This window comes from Eucalyptus grandis, chromosome 7, assembly GCF_016545825.1.
Source record: "Eucalyptus grandis isolate ANBG69807.140 chromosome 7, ASM1654582v1, whole genome shotgun sequence".
Classification (NCBI taxonomy): domain Eukaryota; kingdom Viridiplantae; phylum Streptophyta; class Magnoliopsida; order Myrtales; family Myrtaceae; genus Eucalyptus; species Eucalyptus grandis.
In genome coordinates this window covers 25,194,382-25,218,848 of record NC_052618.1, presented here as the reverse complement: position 1 = coordinate 25,218,848, position 24,467 = coordinate 25,194,382, and the positions used below count along the sequence as shown (strand labels likewise).

The 24,467-nt window shown below is 42.9% G+C and overlaps 2 protein-coding genes and 1 pseudogene across 2 annotated transcripts; 2 read left to right on the top strand and 1 right to left on the bottom strand.

Moving 5' to 3' along the window:
- Positions 1 to 742: 742 nt before the first annotated feature.
- LOC120295606 lies at positions 743 to 2,826 on the bottom strand (annotated as a pseudogene).
- A 3,898-nt stretch (positions 2,827 to 6,724) lies between these two features.
- On the top strand, positions 6,725 to 7,030 carry LOC120296002 (60 kDa chaperonin 1-like). The gene has a single exon (XM_039317647.1). It carries the CDS (start codon positions 6,725 to 6,727, stop codon positions 7,028 to 7,030), a length of 306 nt encoding a protein of 101 aa, XP_039173581.1.
- A 1,266-nt stretch (positions 7,031 to 8,296) lies between these two features.
- On the top strand, positions 8,297 to 9,924 carry LOC120296001 (putative pentatricopeptide repeat-containing protein At3g08820; the record flags this gene model as incomplete). Its single annotated transcript, XM_039317646.1, has 2 exons — positions 8,297 to 8,631; positions 8,688 to 9,924. Coding segments are annotated over exons 1-2 (1,572 nt in total), but the record flags the coding sequence as incomplete, so codon positions are not given.
- Between the last annotated feature and the right edge of the window lie 14,543 nt (positions 9,925 to 24,467).

Below are 24,467 nucleotides of genomic sequence, written 5' to 3'. Positions count from 1 at the left end.
GATTCAAGCCGAAAATCTCTCTCTCTCGCTCTCTCTCTCAAAACCACATTGCTTCATTGTGAGACGGTGATTATTAACATGTAATGATAAATGCTAGTCATATTTTTTCTATATCAATGTTTTTTTTTTTTTTTTTTCTTATGACCCTTAACCCGCGACTGTACCAACACGGATAACGTGAAAGGCCCAGCAGAATCGGGGATAAACCCCGGGGCAACACGCGCTAGCCACCACACACGCGCATCGGGGTTCACCTTGTGATGCCCGAATCAAACTCCCTCCTTGCGATAGGGGGAGAAGCTCGCCAGCCAGCCACACCTGTGGGTGGTATTCTATATCAATGTTTTCTCCTAATAAATACCCTCAAGTGAACTTGTCGCTGAAGAGATATATGTGTAATTTATAGTAATAGGCCGTGCGTGTTTTCAATTGAATGAGAATGATTGAATACATTGGATGTCTTAATGAGCTGGGGCAGCAACGATAAGGACATAAATAAAGCGCTATCACAATAATGTGTGATCAATACATAATACATATAATAGAGGAGAAGATACTATCGCGACATAAATTGTGTATTGGTGGGTTGCACTCTGCTCAAGAACTCAAATTCAATCACACATTCATTATGTCTCAAATCAATGATATGGGGTGCCAATATGTCTTATTAAAGTATATATGGCTTAGTGAATCGAATTGGGTCCTTCGAACTAGGTAAGTGATCATACGCAAAGAAGCTTGTATTAGTTTGAGCGGTATGTACACCGGCTAAAACGTTGGAAACCAACACGATAATGTATATCTCCGACAAGGTCGAGCTATCAAATAGAAAAGAAGAAAACCCCTTGCAACTCCAAGACAAAGACCTCCAAGAAAAGCTGAAAACGAGAGGGGCTTTAAAGCCAGACCCACGGTCCATGATCTAAGCCCTACTCTTGTCCTGGCCGTTGGCTTTATCTTTCCCCTTTGAAAAGAAAAGCTTTATTTGACAGATAATTGTCTTTTCTTTTAGTTTATAATAATGCTTTTTAAGATGATTGGGTTTCCATCTCAGCTTGACGTCTGCGAAGGCACGCGCCTGGGCCGGAGTGTGACGGCGAGAGGGTTGGCCATCTCGCAAGAAAGCTTGAGATACTCGGACAAGTCAACTTTGTCCTCACTCACCGCCGCCCTCCAATCATACTCCTCCAGCATCGCTGCCACCCAATACGTGACAGTCGTCAGCCCCAGCATCTTCCCGGGGCAGGCCCTCCTCCCCGACCCGAACGGCGCCAGCCGGAGGTCCGAGCCGAGCACCGAGAACTCCGCCCCTTCTTCGCCCAGGAACCTGTCGGGCCTGAACCGGAGTGGGTCGGGCCAGACACTGGGGTCCCTGCAGATGGCCCACATGTTGACCATAGCCGTGGTTCCTGCTGGCACGTGATGACCGTCCACGGTCGTGTCAGTGATGGCCAATCTTGCCCAGGACAGCAGTGGGCCCGGCGGGTGGAGCCTCAGCACTTCCTTCACTACGGCCTGGAGATAAGGCAGGTCCCCTATGTCCGATTCGTTGACCTCCCTTGACCTTCCCACCACCCGGTCCAGCTCCTCCTGGACCCTCCCTTGAACTTCCGGATGGACCACCATCCTCGCTAAGATCCACTCCATCAGCACCGCCACCGTGTCCGTCCCTCGAAATATCATCTCCTGCGATTTTTTTTCCATTCATATGTTACTCCCAAATTTTGGTACCAACCTCCTCATGAAAAACGTCAATTGTAGACGAGTGCCCATGATTGAAAACTCTGAAAGTTCTAAGTATACTCTGCAAAGAAAGTTGTTAAAAACTCGGTGCTTACCCACAGAACGGCGATGATATCGGAGTCAGGCAGTTTATCAGAACCCTGAAGCGAGAGCAGAACGTCCACAAAGTCCTGGTGGTCAGCGGCCGGTTGAGCTCGATGCTCTGCGATGATTCGGCTAACAAAGCGGTTGACTTTGGGCACCAGCCTAGAGCACCTGAATTTGATCTTCTGAGGGTCCAGCTCTGCCATCCAGGGAGATGATCGGACCAATTCAGCGTGCCTAATAACTCGTACCCTTCGTCCACCAGCCCCGTCAGCTCTTCCACTTCAGGGCTCGTGCAGCTCAAGTCGTAGGATTGTCCGAACACACGGCTCATCATGTGGTTCAGTGAGGCTCGCTTCAGCACTTGGCGAACTGTGAAGGGTTGCTCGCGGGAAGCGAACAGAGCCGCGGACATCTGAGAAGCGACAGTGCGCCGCTGAGACTCGAAAGCCTTGATTTTGTTCGGGCAAAAAAGGTGAGTAGTGGCAATTCTCCGGAGGGTTCGCCAGTAGACGTCGTGGGGAGAGAAGCCAATTGCCCTGTTGAACATGAGCCTGTAAGCAGACTCTTTCACAGGGCGATCAGCAAACACGGAGCTGTTGAGGATTTCTCTGGCGACTTCAGGGTTACATGTCACGATGACCCGACTATCGCCCAGGCTGAAGGCCATCAGGCGCTTAGCCTCGAAGGCTTCAGCAGCAGCGGCAACCCGGTGATGAGCCAAGTGGAGCATGAGGCTCATGCTTCCGAAAGAGGCAATCCCCTGGGACCGGGGATCGTGGGGATGGAGAAAGAGAAGAGGAGGATGGAGAGAGGAAGAGTGCCTTGCGCCAGAAATATTTGCCCAGGCAGGGCCACCAGGGTAAGACCAGTGGAGGAGGGTGATGGCAAGCCAAGTTAAACCCAGCAAGAGGAGGGACCAGGCAATGTTATCATGGGTGAAGGCTCTGCATTTGAAGCGATGGCGAAGAGCCAGGGGCTTTCGAACTCTGAACTCATGGTCATGCTTGGTTTGGAATGAGGTTTTGAGGTAATTGAATGTGTTGGTTGGGGGCTGGTATTTATTGGGCAGAGCACGGGACGACCCTGCGTAAATTAATGGAATTTAAGTTAGAAGAAAAGGAAGGTTAAAAGAAGAGCGAGTGAGGTCCTCGGCATGACCTTAAACTGCAGCGCTCTGGGAGGGACAACCCCGATAACAAGGCCCCCGCGCACGGGTCGCTGCGTGCCCCCCTCTTTGGGGACCCTGAGGGCTATTCCTAGTTTACCGGGAAGAAAAATAACGGTTAGGAGCAAAGTCCTGGCTCCCGTAAACACATTAAGAACTAGGCAATGGACCTTAGCAGGTCCTTAAACTACTCCGTCTCTGTTTGGAAACAGCCCACGGACGTAAAATGTGCAATGTTAATCGCGGGGACCGTCCTAGCATATTAGGCTGGGTACAAAAATGAAGAGCGAGTGTATGTATGTAAGCAATCATATTTGTATAAGACTAATCATTGCGCGTTTTTATTCACTGTCTTAATTTTAAAAAAAAAAAAAAAACACTGGAGAGAGAGAGAGAGAAGCCCAAATAGAGATAGCAGCGCCGTCACGAGGGCATGACATGAGTTTAGTGTGAAAAATCTTCTTCCTATCACCTGGGGGATTTCTATATCCTACTATTATCTCAAAAATTTCACTGCTGGTTGTCGGGGCATTTGTCTCCCAAATCTAGCCACTAGGAACCCCGCTGGTTATAATAGGTCGTATCTATACATTTTCCAAACCAGTGAGAATTAGATACTAAATCCGGGAGTCATATGTGTACGCGTATACGAAAAAACGACGAGTCCGATGAGAACCTCAAACAGCTAAGCAGGATCTCAGAGTCAGAGATATCTCTCGTGCTGGAATTGGTTCCCATCTACTTCCAGGTTAAGAACGTTATTGGTCCGGGAGTCATATGTGCACACGTATCCGAAAAAACGGCGAGTCCGATGAGAACCTCGAACGGCTAAGCAGGATCTCAGAGTCAGAGGTATCTCTTGTGCTGGAATTGGTTCCCATCTATTTTCTGGTTAAGAACGTTATTGGTTGAGAGGAGAAAATGCTACTGGTTTAGTGCTGATATGAAAGACGTATGCTCTGATTTAGTGCAGCGGAACTACTCGTCCTTTCGATTCATTGGCAGCTCGGCCCCCAGCCGCCAACCCTCCCCCCGCCCCCCAAAAATCAAACATCAGCAATGACTCCTTTTAATTATTCGCGAGAACTTTCCACGGGAGACGAAAGTGACGCCCGAAATTGTTTTTTCACCAGCTCCTTCGAACATAAGAGAGGGGAGTTTTTTTAAGCGCCAAGGGTACAGGACATTTCTCGGTAATGATCCCGCACTTGTGTCTATTGACTCATTGCTTCACAACAAAAGATGCCAGAGTTTCCCCATTTTCCAGGAATGGTCGGGGAAGGTTAATGACCCTTATAATACAGACTCTGTTTTGCTTTTAGCTTGGTGGAAATAGAGGAAGCAAAGTCCTACAAGAGTCTTCTTTTTCCAGGAAAAGTCGAGGGAGGAGAAGCCCAACTTGAATTCTTTCTAATTCAACTCTACAGTCTGTTGATCATCGTTTAAGCTATGACCAAATCCTAAGCGGGAGCTCGCCATATGTTTCGAAGTAGCAACTCGGTTTTGGGTATCTCTATTATTGTCTTTCTTCGGGTTATGTGCGCGATACCCGCACCAGGAGCATATATTCGACTGTTCGGGCTCACTCCATATATTCCAAAGCGTGGGTAATCAGATCTAGGCACTGATGGCCGTTGCCTTGGAGGGTTGCAGATGGCAAGATGACTTACGGTCAAGAGACCTTGCCATTTCTGATGGGCCATCCATGACTTTGGAATCATATCATATGCGGTCAAGATGGGGTCATATTTCCTTTGGTGCCAAAAGTTTCCATTGGATCACTTAAGTGCCAAATTGGAGAAAAACAATTACTTTGGTACACCTGGCGAAAGATTCTGGCCAAAACGATTACGTGACTTTTAAAAAAAAATCGACAAGACCTTTTAAACAACGTCGTTGGTCCTCCTTAAGAAAACGACGTCGTTTTGCCGTCCTACATGGATAGCCTCACAAAAACAACGCCGTTTAACTCATTTGGGGATTGAAATTAGGTTTTTCCGATCGTCGCCGCTCGGCCATCATCACTGGCCTCCGCCGTTGCTAGGCCGCCATTGCTCGCTCAACCGCCATTCTCGGCGCTGTTTGGACGCCTCGACGGCACACGAGGGAGCACCAACCCTCGCCAAAGCCTAGGTATTAGAAGACGCAAGCCAGGCACTTATCGTGAGATCAAGATGGAGAGGGAGACATCAATGGTGGCGCACTCGTCGGCGGCCTCCCGAGCATTGGCTAGATCACAGCCTTCAACTTGGCCGCCGAGTGGTCGTCGTCGGGGTTGGGATTGGGGTTGGGGTCGGGTTAGAGTTGCGACCATCGAGTGGCCATCGTCGGGGTTGGGGTTGGGGTCGGAGCCTTGGCCGCCAAGGCTACGCATGGTAACATTTCTTGGCTGGGGAATAATTTTTTTTCAGAAATAGTTCTTTTCTATTTCTATTATGGGGAACAATTTCTATGTAAAAAAACCCGTTTGGTAACTACACAAAATTTTTACTCTAGAAATAGAAAAAGAATAGAAATGCGTTTGGTAAAAAATAGTTTCTTTTTTATATTTATTTGTTTTTTAATTTTTGCCGATAGACCGCTGCCACCGGCGGCGGCGGTCAATCGGCCTCCGACGTCCGGCTGCGGCAATGGCAACGGTCGGCCGACGGCGACCAGCGATGACCGGGCGGCGACCGGCAGCGACCAGCGGCGGCGGCGGCGGTCGTTCGGCGGTAGCGGCAACGGTCGGTCGACGGCGACGTGCGGCGACGGCGGCGATCGGCCGGCGGCGGTGGCGGCGATCGGCCAGCGGCGGTGGTCAAGGGCGGTCAATGGCAAGAAGAGAAGAATAAAAGAAAAAAATCACTTTTTTTCTTAAACTTGTTCCCAGGGAACAAGAAGCAACTTTTTTACTTTTCATTTCTATTCCAAAACCATTCCTCAAGCTAACTTTTTGTTCCCGGGAACAAAAAAACTAACTTGCCATTATCAAACGAGGTTTCTATTCTTTTTTGTTCTGGGAAGAGAAGAATAGAAATTGTTGGGTTGGGGAAGTTTACCATGCGCAGCCCAAGTGGTCATCATCGAGGTCAAGGTCGGGGTCGGTGCCGCGGCTGCCGAGTGGCCATTGTCGCGGTCGGAGTTGGGGTCGGGCCGAGGTCGGGTTGGGGTCGAGGCTGCGGCCGCCGAGTAGCCATCGTCGGGTCGGGGTCGGGGTCGAGGTCGGGTCGGAGCCGCGGCCACCGAGCGTAGGGGCCGCGAGGACGACGATTGGCCGGAGATTTAGGGTTTAAAATTGGGGGAGACGCCAAACGACATCGTTTTGATGTTAGGATGCTGACTGTACTCTCCAACAAGCCACATTAGCTTAAAAATTTAATAAAAAAGTGCCACGTTGGATTTCTGGCCAGCCAGATCGGAGTTGGCACTAAACTGAGCGTTTTTCAAACTTTTTGGCACTTAAGTGATCCAACATAAACTTTTGGCGTCAAAGTAAGCGTCATACACAACTTATGGCACTGATAGTGTACTTATCCCCATATAATAGAGGTAGGAAGATACATGGCAACACAACATAAACAATAACAATCTTAGGTGACATCTCGTAATCAACAAACATGGTAATAAATTCTAATCAAAAACATCCTGAGGCACCCCATGGATCAATGGTAATAAAATCTTCAGGGGCTTGTGGCTGGAGGTGGGGTGAGGAAAGGAATAGAGGGGATCTTAGGGAGGGAAGTAGGGATGCTTGGCATTGGTGGCAAGCTGGTCGGCATAGTTGGCAGGCTTGGAAGCGGCGGCAAAGTAGTCTTGGGCAACGTTGGTTGGGTGGCAGGAAGCGTCGGCAGTGTGGGCTGGGGCAGGGTCGTCGGGATGGCGGGCATGGGTGGCATGGCGACCTTAGGCAATGTTGGCATGGTGGGCATGGGTGGCATGGTGACCTTAGGCAATGTGGGCATGGCGGGCAATGGAGGTAGCGACCCTGGTTTCGGTAAAGTTGGTATGGTGGGAAGAGTCGGTATGGATGGCATGGTTGCTTGTAGCAGATGACGAGCTCCGAAGCTCATGTTCATGCTAGAGAAAATTAGGGTGATGAAGAGTACAAAGCTCTTCGAGGGAGAAGCCATATCGGGAAGTGGGCAATAGATCTTATGTTGTGATAGGCTCGAGGACTTGAAATTAGCAAGCTGAGAGGAAGGGGGATTTGAGTTTATATAGCAAGAAATGTTGGGTAGAATTAGGGCTATGAAGATAGGTTGGTGACTTCCCTTTTGCTTCCGTTGGGAAAGAATAGAAAGATGATCTCTTGATTGGTTCTTTAGTTAGTTCACCTCCTCATGTGAATGTTCCACCGGCATAACCAAAGGTCAAGCCTGCTTATTGCTGTTTGAACTGCCACACGGCACTGTGTTCATGAAGTCAAGCTTCGTTCGAATATTTGTCTTAATGAAGTATTTCGGATTTAATTTTGGTGAATAAATAAGTAAATAACTTGCTTCCTAGTAAGTAGGGTGATTATTACGGTATCAACTCCCTTCTTGATTCTCGAACATATGGTGCTTCAAAAAAAAAGAAAAAAGAACATATGGTGCTTGGGCTTACTTTTGAAGATTATCAATCCTAATATTGACTCTTGTTACTTTTTATCTGTCTTTTTTATTCTGGCAGTAACTTTAGATTTGTTGAATTACCGCTTTTAGGGATGGGCACGGGATACATCCCATTGTACCTGGAATCTATTTATTGGAACATGTTTATCATTTTTTGAAATGTGGAACCTACTTTATATATCTTATAACCTGAAGCCTATCCTATCACAAATTCCATAATCTACTAACATTCAACCTATATTAATAATTGAATCTTTAATGATTATTACTTGTTCTAATTCATTAATCATAAATATACATGGAAAGTATGGATATTGATAACTAAAAATCTCAATCATAAAATAAAAACTCAAATTAGTGTTTCTAGTTTATACAATCATTATCAAACAATACAAAATATGGTAAAATTGCATGAATATATTATCAAGAAAAATATTAAAACTTGTCTCAGTCTAGATTTTAAATTCTAAATTCTTCCAATAAAAAACTTAGAATTCACCCGTCAAAACAGGTTCCTCTTTTTGAAATCTCGAACCTCACGTAACTTACCTTAAACCTAAAGCTTACAGATTTTCACCGGTCTAAATGTAGGTTCCAGATATTATCTTGCGCTGACCCTTAATTAGATGTCCTCTCATGCAGACACCCAATCTCGTACCCATTTCTAGTTCCGACTGAAAGATGCGAACTTTAGCTAGTCTCCGACATGTTTTATGGGATTCCGAAGTCTCCAGCCAACCTCGTACCTAAAAGCCGCCGCTCACTTCACTCTGCAGCAGCAGCAGAAACACGACTCGTGCGTGCTTCCGATCTTTCCGCTCTCTTGCAAGGCCGCGTTCTCCGCCCTCATCTCCTTCAAATCCACGCCCGAGTCTTCAGGCTCAACGCCCAGCAGGACAATCTGGTGGCGACCCGTCTCATCGGCCAGTACCCATCTCGCGTCGCGTTCAGAGTTTTCGAACAACTGAAGAGCCCCAACGTCTTCCCCTTCAACGCCATCATAAGGGTCTTCGCCGAGGAGGGCCTGTTCCCAGAGGCTTGGTCCCTGTTCAGAGCCTTGAAGCGGCGCCGGCTCTCGCCTAATGACTTCACCTTTCGTTCCTCCTCAAGGCGTGCTTTCGATGCGCGAGCGTCAGTCAAGTGGGTCAGATCCACACCCACGTGCTCAAAGCTGGGTTTTGTGAGGATCCTGTCGTGTGTAACGGCCTTCTCTCTGTTTATGCCAAGTCCGTTAAGGATGTCGTTTCCGCCCGTAAGCTGTTTGATGAAAGTCCCCAGAGGAATTCGGTCTCTTGGAGTTCTTTGATTTCTGGTTATGCTCAGTCAGGCCGGGCTGAAGACGCGTTGCGGCTTTTTGTTGACATTGTCCAGGAGAATTTGAGGCTTGAAGATGAAATCCTTGTGAGCGTCTTATCGGCTTGTTCTACTATTCAGGTCGCCCATTTAGAAAGATGGGTTAGTATTCTGTCGAAATTTGTTGAAGATGTGAATCTTGATGATATTAAACGTGATTCAATCAATATTGTTCTTATACATTTGTATGGAAAATTGGCGAGAATAGATAAGTGTAGGGAAAAATTCAATGAAATAACTAATCATGGAGTTAGAAGATTGCTTCCTTGGAATCTCATGATAACTGCATTTGTGCAAAATGGTTGCCCTATGGAGGCCCTGCATATTTTCCACCAAATGATAGAGGATAGCAACCGAAAGCCTAATGAAGTTACGATGGTTAGTGTCCTTTCTGCCAGTGCTCAGGTTGGTGATTTGGATCTTGGCAAATGGGTTCACAATTATTTGAGGTCAGAAGGCAGCAAAGGCATTCTTCAATCAAACAAAGTTCTGGCAACTGCATTTATAGACATGTATTGTAAGTGCGGGAGGCTGGAGGGGGCTAAAGAAGTTTTTGATCAGATGATATGCAAAGATATTGTCTCGTTCAATGCTATGATCATGGGCCTTGCGATGAATGGTGAAGGAGAAGAGGCATTGCGGCTATTTTCCAGCATCCAAGATTTAGGTCTGCATCCTGATTCTAGCACATTTCTTGCAGCTTTATGTGCATGCAGCCACTCAGGTTTGTTGGAGGAGGGACAGAGGATCTTTTCAGAGATGCAGATGAGAATTTCAGTCTCTCCCAGTTTGGAACACTATGCCTGTTATATTGATCTCCTTTCACGTGTGGGTCGTATTGAAGAAGCCTTAGAAGTTGTTGCCTCTATGCCTTTTGAACCTAATAACTTTGTATGGGGTGCTTTGCTTGGGGGTTGCCTGCTCCATGCTAGGGGAGAACTAGCTCAGCATGTATCGAAAAGCTTGTGCAGGTTGACCCTGAAAACTCTGCTGGTTATGTGATGTTGGCAAATGCATTTGCAGCTGACAGGCAATGGGATGATGTCTCGGTTCTGAGGTGGGTCATGAGGGAAAGGGGGGTCAAGAAGCAGCCAGGGCATAGCTGGATCCAAATAGATGGTATTGTGCATGAATTTCTTGTGGGATCGCCAGGGCATCCACAAATGGGGATGATATATGAAACTTTAGGCAAATTAGAGAAAGCAATGAAGGTTCCTTAGACTTGAGCTGTATTTTTAGGACAGACAAGTTGATTCATTTTGAGGGACATCTATTGCTTTGAACAGACTTACCTTCACATCCTTTTAATGAATCCCCTTTCATCACTACCCTAATTTTATGACTCTGCAGTGTGAGAGCTGGAGCATTGACTCATTTATAAATAGGGAAGCTAAACTGTCATCTGAAAAGAAACTAAAAGGCAAGGACTTTTCTTGTCCAGCTTGGGTATTTTTCCGTTGCTGATGAAGCATTGTGAAGCTTTGCCGTGAAAAATGGGCCTTTTCCTTTCTTCCCTCTTCCATAGTGTCCTTTAACCGAATCTCTAAAAACTTACAGGGGAATGACATGGACTTTCCCATTCAATCAGGGATATGGCTAACTTTGAGGAAATGGAGGCAGCTCAGTGTGGTCTAATGTCATTAGATAACTTGATCTATTTACCAATTCTTCCACAGGCTTCTTTGGGAGCAGGTTCGCAGGGTAAGCTTCTTCTGGCTATGACTAGCGATATCTTTATACATTGATAGAGAATATGTCACTAGCCTATCTTCTGTGCAACCATCACAGCCAAAGGTTTTTCATTTTTATTTTTTAATAAACATGGATTACAACAATCGAGATGGTCATTGATTCCTTAAGGGACCATAGCTGGATCCCTGAGTTCTCACTTGTATATCAAATTGTTCAAGAATACACGCTTCATTACTCTGGCTTTCCAATATGCATTTTTTTCTTCGGTACTGATATTGCCCTTCTCTGAGCAGGAAAATAATTATCAGTGAGAAACCAGGGCCTTCTCATGGTTAGACAATTGGCAATAAGCGAGTTATAGTTATTCTTGCTTCCACCATTTCCGAGAAAGGTTGCTAGATTTTAGATACTGCTCTCAGTAGCTCCACCTGCATAACTGGTGGAAGATTGTGACATCGGGGGGAACGGTGCCGCATCTCTCATCTTTCAGCCGGAAATCTCATGGTTTCGGTCATCAAGATGATATCAAATTGGCTTTACCTCATATATGAATTTCTTGCATACCTGATGCAGAAAAAGGGCAGTTGAAGCACAATTTTCCTTTTGCCAGATTAGATACAAGGGGCGTCGGATCCACATGCTTCTGGCCATAATCAAAGCTGAAGGTGGCCACAATCAAAGCTAAAGGTCCATTTGTTTTATGAAAAATGAATGAATTGGAAAAAAAATTTCTAAAAATAATCGCTTGTATCGCTTACAAAAATGAACAAACAAAATGTCATTATCTGCGAAAATATTAAGATATAAATCGTTGTTGATAATAAAACATTTTTTATTAGCTTATTCTTTCAAACGATACAAATGATCGTTTTTAGGCAAATATTTTCCAGATCATTCATTTTTTGCGAAATATATGGAGCTTAAAGATGTTATGGCCTTAGGATGTCCAATGTTCATATTTGAAGATGATGATTCCGTTTGGATGTTATTCCAAATAATCCCGGGTGGGTAACTTGGTCTCTTTAGGATGTCTTTGGAAAATTGACAAGCTTGTGATCAAATATGAGAAATGGGAACTCATGAATGATGTTTTTATCTATGTATAAAGATCTACTTTCTTCAGTTTTGACTGCATGGGCTCCTTATGTGCTGGAGCATTGGAATGAAATGCCAATCAGAGTTGTATGAAGAGAAGAAAGCAAGTTTTCATCGCAAAAGTTGTCCAAAAATTCTTAAATTTATTGTATGGCGGTCAATTCAATCATAAACATTTTAATTATGCCAAGTTAGTCTTAAATCTTTTGACAATTTGTCAATTTAGTTCTAAATTTTTTAATTGTGCCAATTAATGGTAAATATTTTGATGATTTGTCAATTTAGTCATAAACTTTTTAATAATTTGTCAATATAATCCTTTCGGCCAATTTTAGCCTATACCATTTGTTGATAACACACATAGGATTCATCAACTCAACCCCCACATTCTATTCCTCATCTAGTGATTTTCCTATAGGCTTTGGTGGTGAGTTTCTCCTATCTTGAAGTCGTGTATCCTTGGATGGTGATTGGTCCTGTAAGTATTAGTGGTGGTGAACTTTATCAATCTTGATCTTGACCCTTAGTTGGTAGCGCATCCTATATGCCTTGGTTATGATTGTATTATATCTTGCATTTGCATTCACCTATCGATATCCATCCCCATACACTCTGGTCTATCATCAAAACACATTCTATCCCATTACCACTCAGGACATCAATCGCCCTATTTGCACCCACGCCCACGTCATATTGATATCAAAACTCAAGGTTGAACTTGTTTTAAGTGATTCCTTTTATTACCCATCCAACACCCGCATTAAATTGGAATCAAAACTCAAAGTTGAACTTGTTTTGAGTGATACCTTCAATTACCTATCTCGCATCTCATCTTATACTTACATTAAAAAAGAAGAAGAGAGAAATGGTCGATCGTCAATGGCATGGACCAAACACGGAGTCTTCTACAGCTCAAGAAAAAGACCTACGAGACAAGTGCAGCGACTGCAAACGCGTTTGCAACTCTTTGAATTTGGATAAATGGATAGAGTCCTCACCTCCCTAGAGAAACGACTAAAGGGTGGCAAGAGATTTTCGATTAAGCCTAAAGGTACACATCTTTTCAAAGATACTTGTTCTAATCAAGCTGAGAATTTTTCAAAATAGTAGAAAGAAAAGGAAAAGCCCCTTTAGTTCATTAAAGAGCTCCAACAAAAATCAAACGGTGAAAATAGCAAGTGCTTCAAGTGTTACAGATATGGGCATGTTCAAGTGGTTGTTCTAACCAGCGGGTTATCACTATTCAGAAAATTGAGAAGATTGACTTAGAATTTCAAGAGGATCAACAAGATTCATACCATGTAGAGTCCGAATAGAAGGAGTCATACCAAATCGTAGAACAAATTGAAGAAGGAGAGATAATGATCATTCATATGTCATCAAGCAACTATGATATTATGGATGATGAATCCCCACATAAATCTATTGAGGCAAATGCTGAGGTTATAGATGAAGAGGGAATGATTATAGTGGTCGGATATATTACTTGCCATTTTCATTTCATATGCCCTGAAACATTCCCTCTTCAAGTGTTAATTAATTGTCAAAATATATTTGACATATTTTCATCTTTTCAAAATGATTTGAAGATATTTTTTTTAGTATAAAACTAATATATTATCTAGTTTGTTGGAAACGCAACCATAACAAGATTTGAGGATAAATCATCAACAACATAGGGAAATTGATGCGGGAGCATCGGGCACTATTAATCAACTCACAAGCTCAACTCAGATCTCATGGATTAATTATTATTCCTACAAGCAATCACAATTTCAACTATAACTTAATAAGTTGGGTTCAAGATTGAAGTTGCCAATTATGCGGAAAAATTATCAATTAGGTGGACAAGTTGTCCATTTCATGATTACTAATTGACTACCTAGTTGTTGATTTACAAGCTTGTTGTCGATTCTAAGATTACTAATCAACTACCTAGCAACCGAAAGCTATTCTACACGATTTCCTTTGTCATTTGGTGATCTTTCAAGGTGTCTATTGGGTAGCCCAAGCTAGAGAACGAATTTGGAGTCTAAGTTTTATTACTTTGCATCTGGTCAAATGTCATTAGTCATAGTTTTATGAGTCCTACTTGTCTTGGAGGTTCCAAGAGTCAAAGTTCAAGTCTCTGAGTGCTTTAATGCATTTTCCTAGTTCCTAAGTCTCTAATTGCTTTCTAGTTCATATGTCATTACTGTTAGGTAGAACCCATAGCTTTAATGTCTAGTCTATTTCCTATGTATTAGTTCCTCTATATAAAGAGGCGAATTCTCAAATATAAGTTAGTCAATTTTGAATATTAGGAATACACAAGATTTGCCTCTATGCGAGCAAACGCGTATCCCTAGTTTCTGTATCATTAAAAGGTACATTCTTTCAGGTTCGTGGTTATCATGTAGGCCTTGATGGCGAGCTTCTTCTATCCTGAGTTGCTATATCATCGACTATAAGGGTTGGTGGTGAATTTCGTCAATCCCGATTTTAATCCTCGAATGGTGACATGTCCTATATACCTTAGTTGTGATCGCATTCTATCTTGTATTTTCATTTATCCATCAATATCCACCCTGTACACTTTAATCTATCCTCAAAATACATTCTATCTCATTATCACTCAAGGTAGCAAAAGAAATGTCCTCAAACCTCCCAAAATAAAGTTTGCAATTCTAAATGTGCATATAATTAACCCCACCAGACTGGAAAAGCAATAATAGTACGTTATAAACATAGTGTTAACCTTAGGTTCAAAGTATGAAAGTCCATATAGACAGACAGTGAACAGTTCCACTTCCATCTTCCTAGCCACTAGCCCGCAGCATGTGCTACGGGGATCCGCATTACCATATCTAAGAGGTGTAGAAAATAAAACTTATCGCACAACTAGTATCTTATCTCTCGTCTTCTGCCATATAAAGATTGTGAAGCCCAAGTACATGGAAAGGTTATAGATAATGTGCGGACATACTTATGCAGACATTTCTTCCATCGGTAAAGCAAGAGATTTCAGCGATGCAAGATTCTTTGATTCTCTGGACCTACTAGCACGGCATGTACGAAGACATCCGGTCTATATCCCTGAACTTAGGCCATTAAACATCTACGACCCACCACGTTCACCTGCGTTTTCTTTTGACAAGCACAACCTTGAAAAATATATTAATGCATGATTTTTTATTACCTTTAAAATGTCTATGCACGATCAAGCCCCTCAGAACTGTTTTTCATAAAACAAGGTTGAGATAGCCAAGAGAATTTCATTTTCGTAGCTAAAGTGACGGCTCTTCAGCAATGACAGCGTTGTGAAGAGGGGCCCGTCTCAGAAATGTCATCCGTGCAGCTCAGAAGGAATTCCGCACTGCAACCGATTGAAGTCCTTTCCGCTTTCTTTAAAATATTATGGACTCTTCCAAGGCAATGTAGTGAAGCATCAGGAAATTCTTCAAGGCTCAGAATTTTCTCCATCCAACTCGAGTTGGTAGCGCATATCCTAAGATGAAGACTGTATCATCATGGAGGAGGGGCAACTTAACCATCAATGAATGCTGTGAAGTGCTATCCCTTATCCAATGTAGAGTGAAAAAACAGAAAAAGGATCGGTGTAGTCTTTAGTGTATCGTAGAATTTTCAAAGATTTCCTATCTTTTCCTAAATTATACTAAACATATGATGGGATATTTTACGATCCAAAGAATATTCGCAAGATTTCTAATCCCATCTTATTTAGACTTGTTATGATTAGAAAATATTAAATTTACTATGTACCAATGATCTTACCTATAAAGAATTGGGGGAAAAGTGTTCAAAAAGTCCTAAATATTTTGCATTTGTATCAATTTAGTCATAAATCATTTTTTAGTGCCAATTTACTCCTTTTTACTTGATGCCAATTTAGTCATTTGTTAATTTTGGTCAGATTTTGCTGATTAGGCACTAGCCAATTGATATGACATGATCGGCACCGCCGTGGACAACTTTTCATAATATTTTAATTTTTAAAAAATTATTTTCTTTTTCTCTTATCTTTTTCATCCTCCTTCCTCCTTCCTCCTTCCTCCTCCCACCTCTAGCGGGTCGCTAGACCTCGACGACCCGCTAGAGGCAACAGCAAGGAGGTTGACCTCAACCTCGTTGGCCATTGTTGAGGCTCTAGTGCCCTGGCCAGGTAGAGCCTTGTTGCCTAGGCCGCAAGGGTGGCCTCATGGCAAGGTTGGCAAGGTCAAGCCTCATCAAGGGGTGGACCCTCGCCGCCCGGCGCGAGGCTACCCTCGTGGTAGAGCCTCACCAGTGGCTGACGAGGTTGACCTCCACCTTGCCGGCCGTTTTCCATGTAATTTTCACTTCAATAACGTTTTAGGTATTCTGATACTATTCATTTCATATTATCTCATTCATGAAATTAAACTATGCAAAAGATATTATATTACTTGAATCCAACATCATAACAAAAGATATCTCTATTCTGCGATCTGCCTCGCACCCTATTTTGTCAAGGCAAATCCCCGCATCCCAAGGTCATCCCTACGAAAGGCTGTATTTCACCAAATAGAAACTCATAATTGAAATATTAAGATTAATAAAATCTACAAAGTATGGAGGACCACACAACACAACCCATGGATCGCTAGCTCCACATGTTCAAAAATCAAGAATCGAGTTCATACCGCAATAACCGCCCAACTTACGAGGAAGTAAGTTATTTACTTAATTATTCCAGAAAACTAAGTTGTTTATTAGTCACCTACCATTAAGAGAAAGATTCGAATGAAGCTTGACTTCATGAACATAATGCCATCTGGCAGGTCAAACAGCAACAAGCAGGTTTGACCTTTCTTTATGCCGGTGGAAGATTGACATGAGGAGGTGAACTAACTAAAGAACCAATCAAGACATCATCTTCTAATTCTTTCCCAACCGTGCTCAACGGCAAGTCACCAACTTATCATCACAACCCTAATTCTACCCGACATTTCTTGCTATATAAACTCCAATCCCCCTCCTCTCAGCTCATCAATTTCAAGTCCCTGAGCTTATCACAACATAACATCTATTGCCGACTTTACCAATATGGCTCCTTCCTCAAAAAGCTTTGTCCTCTTCATTGCCGTAATTTTCTCTAGCATGAATATGAGCTTCGGAACTCGTCATCTGCTACAAGCAACCATTCCATCCATACCAACTATACCAAAACCAGGGTCTCTGCCTCCTTTGCCTGCAATGCCAACATTGCCCAAAGTCGCCATGCCGCCCATGCCCACCATCCCAACGACCTTGCCTCAACCCACATTGCCAACCCTGCCTGCAACCCAGCCAACATTGCCCAAGACTACTTTGCCGCCACTTCCGAGCTTGCCGACCATGCCGACCAGCTTGCCACCGATGCCAAGCATCCCTACTTCTCTCCTAAAATCCCCTCTATTCCTTTCCTCACCCCACCTCCAGCCACAAGCCCTGAAGATTTTAGTACCATTGATCCATCGTTTGTCTCAGCGTGTCTTTGATTAGAATTTATTAGAACGTTTGTTTATTATGAGATGTCTCTTGGGATTCCGTTTGTTTATGTTTGTTGCCATGTATCTTCGTACCTCTATGATATGTATTGATCACACATTACTTTGCTTATGTTTTATTATATTCTTTTCGTTGCTGCCACAGCTCATTATCACGTCCAGTATATGCAATCGATCTAATTTCAATTGAAAACACAAGTGGTCCATAATTATAAATTACAAACAAATCTCTTTAAGCGACAAGTTCATGAATTGTATTCATTAGGAAAAAAGATTCAGATAGAAGTGCACTTTGAATTGCACTTTGAATGTCGTTCCAGAAAGAAATAAAATTGTTTGGAGTCTCCAAAATTGACTGTAGCGACGTGCTTCTAAAATGAGCACTTGGCACGTCAATATGATTGCCGGACATTAGCTCCCAGTCCAGTTTCGAGCTCTCCTGAAGGTCAAAATATCGACTAGCCTAAACAATATATAAGCGTATCACTTTTCGCAACACACATGAAAGGGTGTCAAGGCATTCTTGATTCAACATATGTGCTTTTAGAATGCCATCTTTGCCACAACAAAGAACCCGTTTGCATAAACGGCACAAGCTAGAACTATCTCCTTAATGGCTCTTATGAATCCTGCACAAATAGCTAAGATCAGAAATTTCTCAAGAAAAGTTCCACATAATCATAAAACAATTGTTTTCCACGACAAACTTGTAATGCGAATGAATCAGTAAATTTGATGAACAAAATTATATAGTTACAAGAACCGGTAGAATAGAAAATTTTTCTTTTTCTCATACCATGTTTACTTCAACATATATAAAAAGATAAAAAGAAATACAAAGAGGACAGTACGAAAAGCAAACAAATAAAATCGATCTTATAAATTATTTACCTTGTCCAGCCATTTGCTTGACCTGCATTATAGTAGGCTAAGACCCAGCTTCCTTGCCCAGTTGTCGTGGTTCTTGCTGTTGTGCTCCTGCTCATTGTCATCTAAATCTTCATCACAGTCCACAAAATGATTGCTCGAGGTATCCTCATCACCCGAATGGGCAGAGCCGCTCATCATCTCCAAACCTGTCTTGCTCTCTACAGCAATCCCTTTTGTAGCGATAGCCGTTGCAACCTGTTTTTGCTCTCTACCTCCGTCCCTCTCATCACTAACACTTGATCCAGCTCCTCTAGTCTTCACACCATCGGCCCCAATCAACCATCCATTAGAAGTCTCAAGCCAAAACTTGACAATGTCAACAAAAGAACCAATGAAAAAGATGGAACCAAAAATGTACACCCTTCCATTCATCTCGTTGATGTCAGGGATATTCAAAGTAACGAAGTTGTTGCGTTCCCTGTTTGGATCAATCTGCGAAACCTCTTTTTCCTTTTGCCATGGAGATAATATCAATGGCTGTTTTCAGTAGCACGACCTGAAACTTAATAACAACCAAATTGACTCACAAAACGTAACAGTGAAGTCATATTGCAAAACCTATAATTTTGGTTGGATCAATCTGCAAAACCTATTTTTTCTTTTGCACACGGAGATGGCTGTTTTCAGTAACACAACGTGAAACTTAAATAACAACCAAATTGCACTGTAGATCCAAACATGTTGCGGACATACACTGAGGTATCCTCTTCGTCAGATTGTCTTCTTCTTCTTTTGTTCTATGTATCCCTTGCAGTGCCCTCAGAGAAACAAAAATAGTTACAATATACATCGGATTTGGAACCTGGATCCAAGATCGGGTTGTTTAATCGGAGACCTGTTCCAATTTTCAAAAGTTTAAAATTAGTGTTCACCAGGACACTGGCTGAAGTCCTACCTTGAAGTCGGCGCGGCCTTTTCGTTTATTACCAATCATCTACTGGATTTCCAACTGAAACAAGTAAGATGCATGGCCCAACAAATTTTAGAAAGAATACATTAAATCTTAATTATCATCAATAAATTTAATTAGAATTATCAGATGTGAATAAATAATTCATACATTCATTTTCCTTGGCGAAGAAAAACCTAAGCACGTATTTTTCCCACAAAAATTTTGGGGATTATGGTCTACTTTTATTGTTGTTTTTTAATTTCATTTTATTCTATTGATTCATTTGTAAAATAGTCCTAACCAAAGGTGTAACACTGAAACTCTTTCAAAAGCTAATAAGCGCATGCAATGCGAATAACCGGCCCAACAATCATGACATTCATCATCATCATCATCATCATCATTTATTTTTGCGAGAAGGGTCATGAAAAGCGAGGATTTTTCTGTGTTTACGAGTGCCTATTGTATTTATAGACTTGCATGAAAGCATGTTCGGAGGCCCTTATCTTCAATTGAAGGTCAACAATATCGATTGCCTAATTTTCTTGGTATGGTTTGTAGAAAAGATCAGTGCATGCCCGCGTCATGTACTTTGAAATTGTTGAAGTTGAGAAATTTTCGGCATTGTTGCATCTCATCTTGTTATAGTATTTTAATTTAATTTTAGAGTCGAATGCTTCCTAATGTCTCCTACTTTTGTTCAATTGTTTAGCTTCCCTAGCAAAGCTGCTGGTGTTAGAGTAGCCTTGTACGCATTGTCTCATATCCTTTTCTCCGACCAATTCGTCTGTTGGCTCATAAAGAACCAGCAATCAGCTGTGTTCAATTTTGTCAACCAAATCAAACCGCTGTCTAAAAGGCGTAAGTGGTTCAATTCCATCGGCCAATTCAGCCTAATGAGGTGCTCCTTCAAAGAAAATGACTTCTGCTAGTTGAAATTCCTTAAGCTATTGCACGTTGACGAGATGGGGGTGAAGTTTCTCTACCACGGTCGCGAGGACATGACAAGCTATATGAGGGAACTAATTCTTGAGATGATCACAGGTAAGGAAGCGAAGGGTGAGCAGCAACTGCCCTCCTTGTGGATCGACATGGGAGGCCACGTGTTGAGCACACATAATTTGCTAGCACGCATGAGCAGGGGAAACCGCAGGCGCGTGCAATGTACGTGCACGGTAATTGCACGCGTGCGGCAACCGCTGGCGCATGCGCGGCACGTGCCAGCTAACGTCAGCGGTTACCCGCACATGCGCCAGGTACTTGCCGGGTCGGTTGGTACGGCCCGACCCAACCCGTCTTCGGTGACATGTTAACCGTTGACCATTTAAAAGAAAATGTGATTCTTTTTTCAATTGTGGAGGAATGCGAGTTGAAGGAGGCCAAAGGGTATAGCGTCGTGCCTCATCAAGTCATAGACATATGGGATGATGCAGTGATTATGATCAATGATGCAATCGCGGACCGTTGACCGTTGAACATCTGTTGACATACACATGTGGGCAATTTATAATGTCACCGAGGCTAAAGTTCCTTCGATTGAGGAACGCGACTGCAAGTGGAGACTCAAATGAATTCTTTTCCCAAGTAAGGTGGCTTCGGTGGCCTCACATTGAACCCAATCTGTCTTTTTGGGCAACCAATTTGCATCTACCAAACTGGTGCTGCAGTTGTCATACAGTTCAATCACGGAGGATTGGAGATGATGGAATTCAATCATGGTAAGATCGACAAAAGATGCCCTCTATGATTTTTTGTTTATCTTATTTTGTTGATGAACTCATTTGTTAACAGCTTATTCCCTTTTGTATAGGTAGCAAAGCGGCTAAAAGTTCCGCAACTCGAATATTTTGATTCTTTAAGATGTACTCTTAATCTCTCGACTTTCACAGAATTGGAGATTCTCATCTTCAAAAATTGTAAAGAACTAAAGCAGGTCCACCATTCTATCGGCGAAGTCAAGAGCCTCGTTCACTTGGACTTGAGTGGCCGTGGAAGTCTCAAGGAGCTACCAAGAGAAATGGGCAAATTAGAAGGGTGAGCAGCAACTGCCCTGCTTGTGGATCAACAGGGGAGGCCATGTGTTGAGCACACATAATTTGCTAGCACGCGCGAGCAGGGGAAACCATAGGCGCGTGCAACGCACGCGCACGGTAACCGCACGCATGTGTTTGGCACGCGTGTACAGCGCGTGCGCGGCATGAGCCGCTTGACGTCATGATGATGTCAGCTAGTAGTTGCTCATGCACACGCCAGCCACGTGTCGGGTCGGTCGGTTCGGCCCGACCCAACCCGTCTTTGGTGACCCGTTGACCGTTGACTATTAAAAAAAGTGTTTCTTTTTTTCAATTGTAGAGGAATGCGAGTTGAAGGAGGCCAAGGGGTACAACTTCGTGCCTCATCAAGTCATTGACATATGGGATGATGCAGTGATTATGATCAATGATGCAATCGCGGACCGTTGACCGTTGAACATCTGTTGACATACACATGTGGGCAATTTATAATGTCACCGAGGCTAAAGTTCCTTCGATTGAGGAATGCGACTGCAAGTGGAGACTTAAATGAATTCTTTTCCCAAGTAAGGTGGCTTCGGTGGCCTCACATTGAACCCAATATGTCTTTTTGGGCAACCAATTTGCATCTACCAAACTTAGTGGTGATGCAGTTGTCATACAGCTCAATCACAGAGGATTTGAGAGGATGGAATTCAATCATGGTAAGATCGACAAAAGATACCCTCTATGATTTTTTGTTTATCTTATTTTGTTGATGAACTCATTTGTTAATAGCTTATTCCCTTTTGTATAGGTAGCAAAGCGGCTAAAAGTTCCGCAACTTGAATATTTTGATTCTTTAAGATGTACTCTTAATCTCGACTTTCACAGAATTGGAGATTCTCATCTTCAAAAATTGTAAAGAACTAAAGCAGGTCCACCATTCTATCGGCGAAGTCAAGAGCTTCGTTCACTTGGACTTGAGTGGCTGTGGAAATCTCAAGGAGCTACCAAGAGAAATGGGCAAATTAGAAGGGTGAGCAACAACTGCCCTGCTTGTGGATTGATAGGGGAGGCCATGTGTTGAGCACACATAATTTGCTAGCACGTGCGAGCAGGGGAGACCACAGGCGCGTGCAACATACGTGCACGGTAACCGCACGCATGTGTGCAGGACGCGTGCGCAGCGCGTGCACGGCACGTGCCACCTAACGTCACGATGACGTCAACCAGTAGTTGCCCGCGCACGCTAGCCATGTGCCGAGTTGGTTGGTTCGGCCCAACCCAACCCGTCTTTGGTGACTCGTTGACCGTTGACCGTTAAAAAAAATGTGTTTCTTTTTTCAATTGTAGAGGAATGCGAGTTGAAGGAGGCCAAGGGGTACAACGTCGTGCCTCATCAAGTCATTGACATACGGGATGATGCAGTGATTATGATCAATGATGCAATCACAGACCGTTGACCGTTGAACATCTGTTGACATACACATGTGGGCAATTTATAATGTCACCGAGGCTAAAGTTCCTTCGATTGAGGAACGCAACTGCAAGTGGAGACTTAAATGAATTCTTTTCCCAAGTAAGGTGGCTTCGGTGGCCTCACATTGAACCCAATTTGTCTTTTTGGGCAACCAATTTGCATCTACCAAACTTAGTGCTGCTGCAGTTGTCATACAGCTCAATCACGGAGGATTGGAGAGGATGGAATTCAATCATGGTAAGATTCACAAAAGATACCCTCTATGATTTTTTGTTTATCTTGTTTTGTCGATGAACTCATTTGTTAACAGCTTATTCCCTTTTGTATAGGTAGCAAAGCGGCTAAAAGTTCTGCAACTTGAATATTTTGATTCTTTAAGATGTACTCTTTAATCTCTCGACTTTCACAGAATTGGAGATTCTAATCTTCAAAAATAGTAAAGACCTAAAGCAGGTCCACCCTTCTATTGGCGAAGTCAAGAGCCTCGTTCACTTGGACTTGAGTGGCTGTGGAAGTCTCAAGGAGCTACCAAGAGAAATGGGGAAATTAGGAGAATTAAAGTAACTTACTCTAGATTCTTTTGGAATATAGAGATTCCTAAGTTAATTGGTTCTCTGAGAAAGTTAGAGAAGCTGAGTGCTCGTCATTGTCAGTCATTGAGAGAAATCCCTAACTCAATTTTGGATTTACAGAATTTGCAATGTCTATACATTATGGATTCTCTAATTGAAAAGTTGCCCAATGTTATTATAAGGTTGGAAAAACCTAATCTCTCTGCCTTTACAAAGTTGGAGATTCTCAACTTGAGTTTATGTCAACAACTAAAGCAAATCCCCCTTGTATTGGAAAAGTGAAGAGCCTCATTCACTTGGATTTGAGCCGCTGTCAAAGTCTCAAGAATCTACCAAGAGAAATGGGCGAATTAGAAGAACTAAAAGAACTTATTTTAGATTATTCTGGAATTACAGAGATTCCTACGTCAATCGGTTCTCTGAGGAAGTTGGAGAAGCTGAGTTCTCATCGTTGTCAGTCATTGAGAGAAATCCCTAACTCAATTTGGGATTTACAGAATATGCAACGTCTATACATTACGAAGTCTCCAATTCAAAAGTTGCCCAATGTTATTATATGGTTGGAAAAACCTAATCTCTCAGCCTTTACAAAGTTAGAGATTCTCAACTTGAGTTTATGTCAAAAACTAAAGCAAATCCCCCTTCCTATTGGCAAAGTGAAGAGCCTCATTCACTTGGATTTGAGCCACCGTGAGAGTCTCAAGAATCTACCAAGAGAAGTGGGTGAATTAGAAGAACTAAAAGAACTTATTTTAGATTATTCTGGAATTATAGAGATTCCTACATCAATTGGCTCTATGCGGAAGCTGGAAAAATTGAGTGTTTGCAATTGTCCATCGTTAAGAGAAATCCCTAGCTCAATCGGGGATTTACCGTATTTGCAACATCTAGAAATTAGTTGGTCCATGATATCCAGCCTACCAGAAACCATCCAAAATCTTTCTTCTCTCCGACACCTTGAACTCTGGAATTGTAATCTCATATTGCTGCCAAAACTTCCTTGAAGCTTAAAATATCTGGGGGCTTCTTATCGAGGGCTCACGTTGCCAGAGATTTCTTACCTAATCCACCTAGAAAAACTTGATCTATTATGGAAGTCATCCACTTGAATACCTCTCGAAGCTTCGCTTAAGACCTTGAAACTTCGTGTTGCCTCAACTAATTTGTAGAGGCGACAAAGTGGCAATTATAAGGTACCTATTGATCAACTCATTTTTTGATAGCTTAGTCTCGTTTGTATGGTTGGTAATCAGTTATGTAAGGAAGCAAAGGGTGAGCAGCAACTGCCCTCCTTGGGGATTGACAGGGGAGGCCACTTGTTGAGCACACATAATTTGCTGGCACATGCGAAGCAGGGGAAAC

What these genes read in the sequence shown, in the direction of transcription:
- LOC120296002 (XM_039317647.1), top strand. Translation starts at nt 6,725, where the DNA reads ATGCTTGGCATTGGTGGCAAGCTGGTCGGCATAGTTGGCAGGCTTGGA.